The sequence below is a fragment of the Camelus bactrianus genome, chromosome 2, assembly GCF_048773025.1.
Source record: "Camelus bactrianus isolate YW-2024 breed Bactrian camel chromosome 2, ASM4877302v1, whole genome shotgun sequence".
NCBI lineage: Eukaryota > Metazoa > Chordata > Mammalia > Artiodactyla > Camelidae > Camelus > Camelus bactrianus.
Window position 1 is genome coordinate 77343746 of NC_133540.1, and position 14223 is coordinate 77357968.

Consider the following 14223-nt stretch of genomic DNA (forward strand, 5'->3'; position numbering starts at 1 on the left):
ACTCAGGCTCTTTATTTCAAACCAAAGGTCATTTACAGAAATTAAATTCAGAGCAAAATGTTCAAGTGTTTAGGAGCGATACAGAGGATTATAGACATTTTTAGGATGTACTCACTATAAATATTTACCCTCAATCTTAAAAGACAATGCTTGCGGTGGTTTTTATTTACTTACGTAATTTGTGCTTTTAGAAAATAATAAGTATTGTTTAAATTTTGAAAACATCATGGTTGGAAACTAACCAAATTGAATCCAAATTTTTTTGTACAGATTTCAAAACCTGTCCCATTCTGCCCCAATTCATCATCTGTGTGGTCTTCTCTTACTTCTGATTTACTCGGTAAACTTGACAAAACAGATGACTTGCAGTTCGGTAATTTATGCTTTGTCTTTTACCTGCTCTTTACCTTTCTTTGTAACAACCCTTAACCCAGAATAATATTCTTCCAATCATTGTTCAGTGAAATTTTGCCTGTTCTTTATACTCCAGCACAAGTATCATTCTCTTCTTATAGGTCTTCCAGATCTTCCAAGCTGGGTTATCTCCTTTATTTTTTTACCTCTCTTTTTAAAAAATCAAATTTTTCGATTTACATTTTTTTATTTTATGTTTTTGCATCATCTCTTTCCTCCTTTTTTCTGTCTCATTGTTGTCTTTTTGCTACTCCTTTTCCTCCTCTTCCTTCTTTAGTGCAAGAACTGTGCCATACATACCTCACATACCTCCCGTGATCACAGATTGTATTGTTTGTATCCAACAATGATCTCTTGGAACACATTGATGAATAAACACATATGTGGGTTGATTGAATTTAATATTTCTTGAAAATATTAAATGAGGTGACTGAGAATTTGTCCTCTATGAATCTCCAAGGGGATCTAGCACTATTTAAGAAAGTATTTACTGCTAAGAAGCATTCAGCACCTTACTGCTACCAAATAGGCTCCATAATTAAGTACTTTTCAATAGTTATTTAATATAAGGTTCTTTGACTCCATAAACATTGAAAGAAAGGAAAGATCCTTGAAACTTATTGTAGTGCTTTGGTTTTCAGAGCCAAAATGTTGAGAAAGTGTTTAATTGTTTTTAAAGTATGAACAATAGTAGGACCCAAAATAAAGTGCTTTACAATCCGTAGTACACTCACATGCACTCTCAGTTGAGAAGTAACGTTTTTAGCAAACAACAAGAAAACTTTTTTTAAAAGTATATTTTAGGTTTTAGACATTGTAAATTACATTTAACATTTAAAAAACACTATCTAGTTTACTCAGTTTAGACTCCTTTAAAACTTGTTTGCTTTTACCTAGTGATCATTACACCAAAGATTTTAACATTTTATAGCATGATGATGCCAGGAAGTTGTGTTATAGTCATCTAATTTTTCATCTTGCTGCCCTACTTCTTTTCCCTAAGAATTAATATCACAGAACATCATTCACATCAGAAGGAGTCTTCCATGTTGAACCATTTCGGGAAGACATTTCTTTGGAGAATAGATGGCATCCATCATTTGATAGGGCATGGACTATGGAGCATTGATGTATATGTGCTTATGATTATGCAATATTAGTAAATCATGGAAATATTGCTGTCTTAAATTTGAATACTGATCATTAAATCTCATCTAAGCATCTATGCATAGTTAAATACTCTAGATGAAATTTTTTTCAGCCTTATTAAATGAATATTTCTTAGAAATATTTGACACTTTTGGTTAATATGGATGACTCTTATTTATGGATGTAGTGAGCTTTGTGCACATAAATCATGTTTAACTAGATGTTCTGTTATGATAACAGATATTTGCTTTACTCGTTAAGTTAGTGACAAATGTTGAAATAACTGTTAAACTTTTTTGAAATTTACATCACTTTTCATGAGTTACCACATACCAGTTTTATATAGATAAAAAGTTAATATTTGGTTTGTTAATGAATGTAGTTTGAAATCCTTTAAATTTCAAAATCCATCAAATAACCTGGTAGAATAGAGGTAACATTCAAGCAATATTTATAAATACTTCTAAAGTTGGAGGTTTTGTTTGTTGCTTTCTTGTGGTTTTTTTTTTTGGAGGAAATGACTACAGTTTCCCTATTTTGAATGAGGGAAAAAATGCTAAATGGGAAAATGTGAAATTATAGTTAACAATGGGGTTATAAGACTATATACCAATTAATTATTTAAATAGTTCCACAAGGCATTTTATACATTTGACATGTGCCAAACATGTTTAAAAAAGCCCATTGAACTCTAAAAAGACTAATATGACAAAAATATGTAAATATGCAAATTAAAATGTGGGTTAATAAAATTTTGTATGGTTGATAAGGAAGAAAATTTGGAGTTAGCAAAATTGCTAATAAGCGAACATTTAATAGGTGGCAAGATGTAAAAATATTATTGAAAAGTTATTATAGTATCTTGTCTAGGTTATTATGAGGGGGAAGGTATAATGATAACATGCAATTTACTTTGGGAAAAGATTGAGAGTAAGTTATCTAATAGACATGTGATTAAGAGCAGCTAAAATAGAAGTAACAATTCCAGGACGACTTGTAACTCAGATTCTAATACTAATCTTTAGAGTGTAGAAAGAAACCAAATATAAAAACGGAAGCTTTCAAATATGATTTGAGAAAGGTATATGAAAAAATTAAATGGGAAAAATGAATTATGACACCAGAATTTAAGGGAAGAGTTTCCACAAAGTAAAAAAATCAATGTTTTAAATTTAGAAGAAATTTTGTTTCAGCAATAAAAAAATTTAAATATGTTCTCAGAATTATTGTGCTAAATATGAATGGAATTTAGTCTAAATGTAACGTAAAGAATATTCCATGTGGTTTATGATCAAAGACTTTATTTACATAAAACATTTATAGATTATCTTTCCATGTTGTGATTTTTTTAACATTTAATGGAACTTGAGTCAAATTACACAGTTTCATAATTATAATCTTAAATATTAATAATATAAATTAGGATGCTTTAATCAACCTCACTTTTAAATTTTGAATATTGTGAAAAGTAGTGAAGTTAAGTTAGATAGTTTTGTTGGAGGACATATAAACTCCAAGTACCAAATCAAGGTCTACACTAGAAATACACTCCTTTCAAGTTTTAGACGGGGTAACATGCAAAAATGTTTCCCATATTGTGATAATCTTTGATAAAATTTAGAAACACCATCCTTCAATAATAATTTCTATATCATTTAATATGCTGATTTATTAATGGAAACTAGTAGCTTAAATAATAAAACATATTTTAAAGAAGAGAAGCATACAGGAAAATCCTTTTTTATAGAACATCACATTATTTTAGTATCCATCTTTCAGCCATTAGAATTCTCAAGGATAGTATGCATAGAATTCTCTAGGAGAGTGTTCATTTCTCTCAAGGAGAGTATGTTATTAGTTTCCTGAACTTGTAAGTGAGACGGATGGGAGTCAGGCAAATGGTCTATTTGTCATTATTGAGAGAATTAAGGAAACAAAGGAATTGGTGAATGAGAGACATGCATTAACAGGCATGTCCAATCGCATGACATCTCTGCATCAGACAATAATTTACGTTATCGCTAATCCTCACAATCTACCTACGAGGGGAATATTATTCTCTCTTTTATAGTTGAAGAAACTGAGATTCAGAGAAGTTTGCAAACTTGACCAGCACCAGAATATTCAGTCTGCATGCTTTTAAATCTCTTGCTGTTACACACAAAAGAAAGTCTGGCAGTTTTTTACTGTGTGTTTCTAGAACATCTCATGGAACACATAACACATTTTGCACAGCACTATAATTATTGGTGACTATACCTTCTAGCGTCCATGTTTTACTGCACATTGTTTTAAAATGGTGATCCTATTTTAGACGTACAGCCACGCTTCCTCACTTGACCATAGTGTTAGTGCAGGGCTCGTACGTGGAGAAGGCTAAAGAAATTTTATTGGAAATGGAAACATGTTGAAATTGACTTGTTAAATGCTTTGTATCATTGGTATATCTTTTTATGAGTAATTATCTTGTCATATGTGACTTAATGAGTCCCTAATGTCTTTTCTTGTTTTTTTTTCTTTATGTTTTGAAGAGCTATGTTTCAGAAATGAGTGAAAACTCCCTTTTGTATGAGAACCGATTGGTTTGGTGAAGTTAATGACAATACATAAATTGGAGAAAAATCATCCCAGAAACTTTTCTTTCTTTTTTTATGTTAACATTTAGAGAGTGGTGGTTTATCTTTCTGTAGGTTATGAACAATTTCATCTTACAAATTATTTATTAAAATGTATGTATTTTAATTATTGCAATTTTATTAAATATACCCCCGAGTTAGCACATTATTTTGGGGCTGTATAGGGTGAGAATTCGGGATAGGGATGAGGCTAGAGTGTGAGGACATGTTACCCTCCTCATATTATAGCTTCTGTTCATCTGAATTCCTTTCCCCACCTCTGTTTCCAGTCATCATGAGAACAAACTTTTATGCCCAAATCAAATACAGAATAATCTTAGTACTGTGGTTTTATGCCCTGCTGTGCTATCTTAAAATAAGCCATTGTTATAAATAATAGATAAGCATTTTCTTATTCTTTCTTTAAAGTAACTTTCTCCCATTGCTTCATCAAGGTGAAAATATACTATATCATATGAGATAAACCGTTCTGGTTTTCTCTAAAGCCAGACTCAAGTTAACAATAGCAATACTCCTGTTTCACAGTGGAGATAATCTTTTGGCTCCTCCAAAGGTACAATGCTATAATTAGGCTGTTTTCCTTTTTGAACATGTATTTCTTTCGTTTCTCTTTGTCCCTCCACTCCTACCTCATATATCTGTGCTGTCCTCCTATTCTTCACTCTTCACGATCAAGTAACATATTTAAGCAAGGCCTAAGTCTTCCTTGGAAACTTGCTACCTTGTCCCCTTCCTTTGCACAATTAATACCCCTAGTTACTCTCTTACATTTTCTTGTTTGCTTCTACCATAGAGAAAGGAAAGAGCACTGATGTTGGAGTCAGACATTTGGTTTGAAATTCTTGCTGAGTATCATGTCTGATTTTCTTCTTTAGTAAACAGGAGACAATATTATCTGCCTTATAGATGTGTATGGAGAATTAAATCACATAATCGTATAATATCATCTAGAACATTGCTTGGCATATGATACGAACTGAAAAAATGTTAATTCTTCTCTTTATATGGAGACTTCATTTACTGTGTTCTGTTTTTCCCATTACAGTGGGAGTTGTGAAAAAAAATTGTTCTAGTAATTTACATTCTCAATAATACCCACCATGGTAGATATTTAGTATATATTTTTGAAATGATGAATAAATAACTCACCTAGATGCCTACCCTCAATTTTTTTCAGTTGCAAAATAGTTCTGTATATATTTATCTGACATACATATGTGTCTGTGTTTGTGCATATGTTAGTGTGTATACACATTTCTTTTGATGCTGTAGTTACAGAGGAAAAAAAGGACAGTAACTGAGTGTTGAGGGATGGGGCAGTTCTTTACTTGTTGATGCATCAGTCATTTTAAGTATCTATCTTTAAGTATCTATTAATTGTTACGTGCATGTTAAAGAATGCACTTTTAAATTAGCATCTGCTTTCAAATTTATTTTCAGAAAGAGTTTTACATATATAGCATTTGTGGCAATTAAGAATATGTTCTAAATGTTTTCTAGTAAGTCAGTGTGAATAAAGAAAATGAAAGGAAAATGCTGCTTATGAATCATTTTCACAGAATTTGTTTTATCTCAATCAGTTTTTTCTTGTCAATTCTTTCTCTATTTGTTAAGTGTTATGAAAGTGTCCATTATGAGCTTTTTTTTTTTATAATATCTGTGAGATTAGGAAGAAAATTATTTGATTTGTTGTTTCCAAATTTAGTATTCTCTGAGCCGGTCTATACAATAGTGACTCAGTAAGTATTTTGGGATTGAATTATCTAGCTTCTTACACATCCATGTTAAAGAATATGAGTAGGATAAAAGTAAAAACTGATGAGATACATAATAATTGTTAAGACATATAGCACTTATCACATAGTAGACACTATTGTGGGCAGTGCATATTTTTACATATTTTATATAATTAAAATGACAAATTTTAGTTCATTTACTGTCCATATAATCATATGAATTAAGTAATATTACTCTCTCACCACTAACAGATAGGAAACCAAGGACTGAGGGTTTAAATGATTTGCCCAAGGTCATAGTACTAGTGCAGCTAATAACTGAAATTAGGTGGTCTTGCTTCAGAATGTGTGCTCTTAATTACCATGCTGTGAATAACAATGCCAGAAATTCAGATAAATCTGTGTAATTTTGTCTTATAATGAAGACAAGCAGTTAAATATTTTGGAATGTGTTTCTTTAGAACGTGGCTTATTAATATAATCCACAGTAAACTCTATTCTGAATATCCCCTTCCAGAATGATTTTAAATTTGTGCCAAAATATGAAATTATTTTAAATATATGTAAGCCACCAGAAGAGAAAGGAGAGAGAAAGAGAAGAAAGGAAAGAAAAGGAAGGAAGTCCCAGTGTATAGTTGGTTGATCAGTTTTAAAGATACTGTGAAAGACAACATCTTCAAAAGTTGGGTCAGGTTCCTTCACTATTTTCACTTCCTAGGACAAGTCTGTACAGATTGTTTTTGCTGTATCAGTTTGGTTCAGTAAAACTGCTTTAATGCTGAAGGTTTTTAATGTGTTCCATATATATTCAACACTTTTAAGCAAGACTCCTCGTTTTAAGTTGTAGGATCCTGGATAATAGGTTGTGTGTTTTATTCTATATTCTATCCTATGTTCCTAGCCTGGTGCTTTGTATTGCAGTGGGCACTCAATAAACTTACGTTGAATGCATTGATTATGGTTGAGCATAATTAATCAACATAAATCTATGATATTCACAAGTGTAATTACAAAGATATTTAGAAAAGTAATATAATTAATATGTAGAATATTTTCTGAGTGATTATCAGGACCTGGAATGAAAGTAAGACTCATTTATTCAACTTTTTTTGTTTAAACACAGAGTAATGATACTGAATGATTTTTTTTTTTTTTTTTTACCTTCCTAATATTAGTAACAATTATATTTGGGAAAATGTTTACAGAATAAGTACCAGATCTATTTAAACATATTAATAAATTATAGAAATTAATTATTATTATATAAAATAATATTGGATAGTCATATTAATTTGTCCAGTATGACTGGATTATTCATTTCAGTCAGTGTGGGGACTGGGGAATAAGCACTGTAGTAATTCATGCATAAATAAATGTCCTTTAGGTTACTTACTCATTTTTGTATTTAATGCGTGTATTCGTTAAAATGAAGAAGAGAGGAGGTATAAAGATGCTCTAGTCAGGAAAGAAACTTTCAAGGTAATAAGAAAACTGCCGTAATTGATAACCCTTTTTTTTTTCTTGTTTATAGGATTCAGATTTGGGATATTGGTGTTTCTGTTTCTGAGGAATATTTCTTTTTGAGTTTTTTTTTTTAATCATCAGTCTTGGAACATAGAAGAAGAATCAGAAAGACATTTATTTCATTTCAAGTCTGGCACACTCTTGAGGCACTCATGCCCAAGTACACAACCATGTGGCCATCACAGCTACTAGTCTGCATGATGCTCTTAGCACCAACTGTTCACGGTAAGAACTTTAATTTGATTTTTGTGTGGTGCTTAATGTTGTCCCAGTTTTTCACACTAGACCCTTTCTTCTAAATCTTTGCTCTATGATTTTGCAGCTTTTGCCTACCATATATTAATAGCAGTAAGTTATATACCTTAAGCTGCAATAAATATGACTTTGATTTCTTAAAGTACCATTTGAAATGTATGTACAATGAAAGGCTTTTTAAAATAAATTTTACATGTTTTATTCTTTGTTTTATCACTTTTAAGGATCTAAATTAATCTAAATTATTAACCTTATCATTTATTATGAATTTTTTCTTTTACATATTTTTGTAGTTAAAAATCACTTTTAAGATAGTATGTGTGCACATTTGAAAGAAAACAGCCCAAAAATCTACATCAAATCAAGTAATCAAGAAATAACTCCTTTGGAAAATTTTATAGAATATATAATTATTCAATAAATAAGCAAGACAAATTATGTGCCACTTAGTATGGTACTCACTGAATCTCTCTAAAAGTTGGCAAATTAAAGTCTATATGTATGTTTCTTTTTCCCAATTAAAAATTTTCTACTAATTATTATTGGTTTTATACTAAGATGAAAATGGCATATTATAATCACTATCTCATATGTCAATGGTAATTAGAGCAAAGAAAAAGGGGCACAGGTGTATTTGCCACTGCTTAGGAGGTCTCAGAATATTATAGTGTATCAAGCAGCTGAAATGAATTTTTAGCCCTGTTAGCTCACTTTTGGTTTTTAATTGACTACAGAAATCTATTGTTGTTTTTCAGTGATGCGATTCTAAATTTGGCTCATATTCATAATTTCAACATGAATTGCATTCTGCTGTCAGTACAAAAAACTGGATAAAATTACTTGCCGCTTTTGACATTTCCCCTAAAGTTGCCCTGATTTTAACATGTTTATTTCTAACAAATCACTATAAGATAGTGCTTTAAAAAAATTAGTTACATTACCACCTAGTTTTACCAACAATGTAAATTTGTCAAAATTTCCCTTTAATTCTTATACCAGTGCAGCATTTATACATTCATGTACTTGGGCATGTATAATATTTTGTGGTATGGGACAATACAAGATTTCTGTCACTTTAAACAAGTGCTTTCTAATTATCAGTATATCTGAAGATGATTCTAATTAGCTTTTTGATGTTATAGAAATGTCTCCCTCAAGGTTATTTTGAGGATTAAGTAAAAAGCATAAGTAAAGAATCTAGCACAGTGCATGACAGATATTAAGTGCTTGAACATGTTAATTTCATTCATTATACTGTCTACCTCTCCAGTTTATTTCTGTTCCAGTAAGTTTTAACAACCAGAAATTAGCTAATCATGAGAGCTATTTCATTTGATGTTGATATTCAGAAAAAATCTCCGTGTATATGTACAATGCATGTTTAAAAAGTCAGTTTAAAATACACTATTAAAGCAAGGTAGGTTAAAAAATGGCAGAATCAGGCATTGTAAGAAAGACTCTTGTCAGAGGTGAAATTTCTGGTCTTCAAAAACTGACACCTGCTATGTATTTCAGTGGGCCCCAAACGTGGCTCAGCCTTAGATCATGGGTCTTGAGATCTGTATTAAACACACACACACACACACACACACACACACACACACTCTCCAAGCAACACTGAGAAGTATTTAAAAACTCCTAAGTGGGCACATACAATATTGACCTGGTATACAAAATATTTTTGGCTAAAAACAAAAGTATTTTTTTCCCATTTTACATGAACTACTTTATATTATCTTGACTTTGAACCATAGGAGACTAAACAATATAGAAGCTTCTACTTATAAACTTTGTTTTTATTACTTTGTTGTAAATATTTTAACACTTTGCACTGGAGAAAATGCAACTCAGTTTTGTCTGCTTTCTATGCAAGGCTTTCTCCACTGCCTTTGTGATACCACTTTGGACTTATAAGTAAAGGGCTTCACATGAACGGCTTTTCGGAACCCAGCTTGCTCATAAACAGGAATATGTGTACCTTTGATCAGTGCTGAAATCTAATAGGATAGACATTTTTGGAGTCCCCACCGGTCCTGGTTGAAAGGAATACCATGTAACTTGAAACTTTACAGGACTGAGTCAAAAGGGATGTCTTAGTTATAGAACTACTCTTGTTTCCAGATCATCCCTTGATAGTATCTCCTTGCCCTACTGTTGTTGAGATGCCCAGCTTCATTGGTCCTCCAATCCACAGAGAATTAACTTTCCTGGTTATGGCCTGAGTTGCTGGCCTTTTCTCCAGAGTAAATAATAATGATGACTACTAATTCTACAGCCATAAACTTTGGGTGTATTGGTACAATTAATTCTCACAATATTCTCCTAGTTTTAATATTATTTATTATGATCATCATCATTAACTTTTTATAGTAAAGTTATTGGGGTACCGAGTGGCAAAGGAACTTGACTAAAGTTACACATGAGACCCAGAGAGGCTTGAAAATGAAGAACCTAGCTTATTGAGCTCTAGTCTTAATGCCGCTGATCAATTCCTATCAAGGCCATTTTTCCCTACAGCAAATCCCACCTCAGCTCTCCTGGGCATTGGGGAGCAGGTGAGGCAGAAAGCTAAAGCACCTGCCTCTTCTGTGTTCTGGACACAGACAGACTGGCCTTTGAGTCTGACAGACCTGAGATAAAATTTTAGCTCTGCCCTCTACCAGCTCTGTAACACTGTTACTTGGTAAACTAGTTGACACGTATTTATCACCCACTATGAGCCAGAAAACTGTGCTAGCTGCTAAAGATAATGGTAGTGAATAAAGAATCCTTAATTCTTTCCTCAAGGAGCTTACAGTAACTTAAAAATGTTTAAGCCTACTTTTCATCTGCACAGATGAACACTTACTCCATGCAGTTATTTTAAGAAATGGATGGAATAATACATGTACAGCTTCTAACATAGAGCTTGGCATTTGGTAAATCTTTATATTTTATTTTATCACCCTTACCTACCCTGAAATAGAACTAACATTCTCAGTTTTAGATAAGGAAAAATGCATAATTATCCTTGTTCTTACCCTGAGAATTGAAATGTTCTACTACTTGAACCTAAGCATTTAGGTTTTGCCAGAAATTTCTTAATACTAGTACCAAAAAAAAAAAATTATCAAACTGGTATGTAGAAAGGCTTAGTATATAACATCAGTATATAATAGCATGGTATATAATTGTCAGTGATGAAAATATATAATTGTCAGTGGTAGTAGCACATAACTGGTAGCATATAATTGTCAGTGATCCGTTTTTTGCATGATTTCTTTAAGGGTCAAATTAGAAACTAAGCTAAAGAATTAATTCTGAGTAACATTTATATTAGTTGAATAATCTCCCACATCATCCTAGAAAGTCTGGCCAGAAAACAAAATTAATTTGTACATCCACACTGTGTATATATATATATACACACACACAATTTAAAAATTAGGAAATGTCTCTGGTTCTGTGTTTATCTGTCCATATTTTACGTCTCTGTGTACTTCTGTATTTCTCTTTTTCTGTTTTCCATGACTGTGCCCTCTTCCTGTACAGATATAAAACCCTTATCTATAATACGATGACACCTGGCAGAAGTAAAGAGAAGCAGCTAGAGCAGATGGCTAGTTCTTTGCTGTTAACTAATGTAGTGTTGCATGAAGATAAAAGATTTTTTCTTGTTCTATTGATGTGGTTGGGAACAAGGGAAGAAAAGGGAATTGGAGAACAAAAATCCAGTGATAACATGGGAACCTGGGACTCATCCTGATTGTCAGTAAACCGATACTGTGGTTCAATGTAGGATCTGGACTAGGAGATCTGATCCATGGTGGGGTTGGGGGAGTGGATGTCATCCAAGCCACAAAGGATTCAGAGTTGAAAAGATGATTGAGGTGCTCAGATATTTTAACTACATCTCATCTTAATTAAACTGTACGTATAAACTGTGTCACAATTAAAGATAGAAAACAGGATCATTGGAACTTACTGTGGGTAAAGGGGGACAGTATTTTTTATGGTACTTTTGCAGAAAAATACAGGATTTCAAAAAATTCTCCTATAACTACCACATGTGTACTTTTTCCAGCAAGTCTATTTTTTTTTTGTCAGAGTTGCATGTGTGTTCATACATATTCATGAACTTTATAGGCTAAACTGCCTTTTATTATGTTCAAGAAGTTAATTATTATAAATAGTTTTTAACAGGGACAAAACAATTATCAAATGCATATATATTTAGTACCATATGTTTTATGTAATTTGTATTTAATTATTCATCTATTTTTACAGTTATAATACTATTTAATGTGTCATTTTTAACCTTTTATAAGATATGAAGCTTGAGAAAGTACAAAATTACAACATAACATCTTATCACATAATTTTTTATGAAGTCATGTTTTATTAATTGTGAAAAAGACAAATTGACTTCTAAGCTCTACTTAACTTTGTTATTTTTAGAAATTAATCATCCTTTAAATGTTTATAATGTTTGCCAGCCCAGGTAATTTGTAATGCTTTCAGTAATATCACTATTTTTATGGTCAAAGATGTTATACAGAAAATCTTTGTCATTGTCATGATATACGAGGTTACTGCGAACACATCTGATGCCATCTGCATTCGCATTTGGTACTAAAATTCAAAATATGTATTTCAAAAGTTAACTTTGTAGTCTCTAATATCACAATATATACTACAAATATGCCTGTTGGTAGCCTTCCTTTGTACGAATGTGTTTAGAAGTCTTCCCTACTCACTTGATAAATAGGTTGGCAATTGGAAAAGAATTTTCTTTTTTGCCTTTGCACTTGCAAAACATGTTATATGTGACTTTTATTTTAGTGATACACTATGAGTAACAAGTGTATACCCTGAGAGTAAAATAGAGTTTTTTTTTTAATTTTGAGATTTTATATACTGTGACTATTTGAGCTGTTTAAGATCATTTCTTATTTTTTTATATTTCTCGACCTTGGGCTGGACCATTACTGTAATAGGATAGCTGTTGTATACTTGATGTTGAGTGAATTTTAAAATATTTTGATATGTAAGATACAAATATCTAATTATCTATTTTCCTCTTCTTTGCATTGCTATTTACTTTCATTCTCAATGTCAGAATAGTGCTCTTGCATTTATAATTTCATGTAAATAGCCAGAGTACATTTTTCATGTATTTATTTCCTCCATTCTGATTGGGAAATGATTCCTTAAAGAACAGTCAAAAAAGTGAAATGCAACAGGAAAGAGTCTCGTTGATTTGTCATGTAAATAAGAGACTAAATATTGTATTATGATCTATTTTAATATGACTGCTTAGAATAAGGCCTTGTTGAAAAATAGGGTTAATTAATTCTCTACTTTTTTTCAGGTTTCTAATTGATAAGTTGAAAATAAACTCTTTAAATTTTATTAATAATTGCATTTTATTTAATTTGAATCTGTATTTCCCCTATATTGCCATCATAGCAGATTGAGGGTTTTTTGTTTGTTTGTTGTTAGAATTAGATTCTTTAAATATAGAAAATTGTCTTTTTATCAGAAAAATTATATATAAAGGATTTGATCAAATAAGCTAGGCTAGCTAAGGATTTGCAAGAGAAATATGCTGGTTGTTCTTGCAAAAGTAATAGATATAGGTCTTTGTACAGAAATAGGCTCTCATAGTGACATTTGGTAAGTTTTCTGTGTTTATTTCATCTACACATACTAGAGTTTGTAGTGATCTGAATGTCCTGGAATCAAGGTTGTAGGTTACTGATAAAGTACAAGAACATAGTCTCATACATTTCTTCGTCATTAGCAGTGTCACCTACTTTATTGTCAAATATTTCTCCTCATACAAATTTAAGTCAGAAAGCAAAAATCCTATAATTCTATGACCCAGTGGTATAATTAATATTAATGTTTGTTAGATTTTTCTCACAGTTGTGTGTGCACATATTTTTAATTGTAATAACGTTAGAAATAAAATTTATATCTTTCATTTTGATTTAACATTAAAATAAAGACATTTCTAGCCTCTCATCAAAAAAATGATGCTAACATGTTATATGAATGAACCATTATTAGTGTAACCATTTGTTGATGGCTCAGCATTGAAGGTCATTGATACATTACCATTACAAATAGCACTATAAGAGAACATGGCTGTATATAAAATTTAAATGCATCTCTATATCCCTAGAAGAAAATCTCTTGAGATCTGGAAAGTAAAAGAATGATTTATATTTAGATTAATTAATAACTTTCTAAAATGAATCATAATAAATGATCAATACAACCTTGTTTATTATCACTACAATTTGTTTAAAAAAAGGTTCCATGAGTTTTGGCTACTATAATGATGAACAAAACATAAATAATAATAAATATTCAAATATTAAGATATAACTATTGCTTGTAGGGGTATAATGATGTATTCAGAAAATTCAAGAAATAGTAACTTTCTCAGTGTTAATGAGAGCACTGAGTTCAAGTATATGATTCACACATGCACATATGATTCTAGTCAGCAATGAAATACGTGA

General features: G+C 31.3%; 1 protein-coding gene across 10 annotated transcripts in view; it reads left to right on the forward strand.

Moving 5' to 3' along the window:
* ADGRL3 (adhesion G protein-coupled receptor L3) overlaps nt 1–14223 on the forward strand; it is an 822802-nt gene that overhangs the window by 255186 nt on the left and 553393 nt on the right. For all 10 annotated transcript variants that reach the window (XM_074344099.1, XM_074344100.1, XM_045504712.2 and 7 more), the window contains exon 3: nt 7467–7684. In XM_074344099.1, the coding sequence (XP_074200200.1) occupies nt 7612–7684 (73 nt within the window). In that variant the 5' untranslated portion in view covers nt 7467–7611. The remainder of the gene's footprint in view (nt 1–7466; nt 7685–14223) is intronic.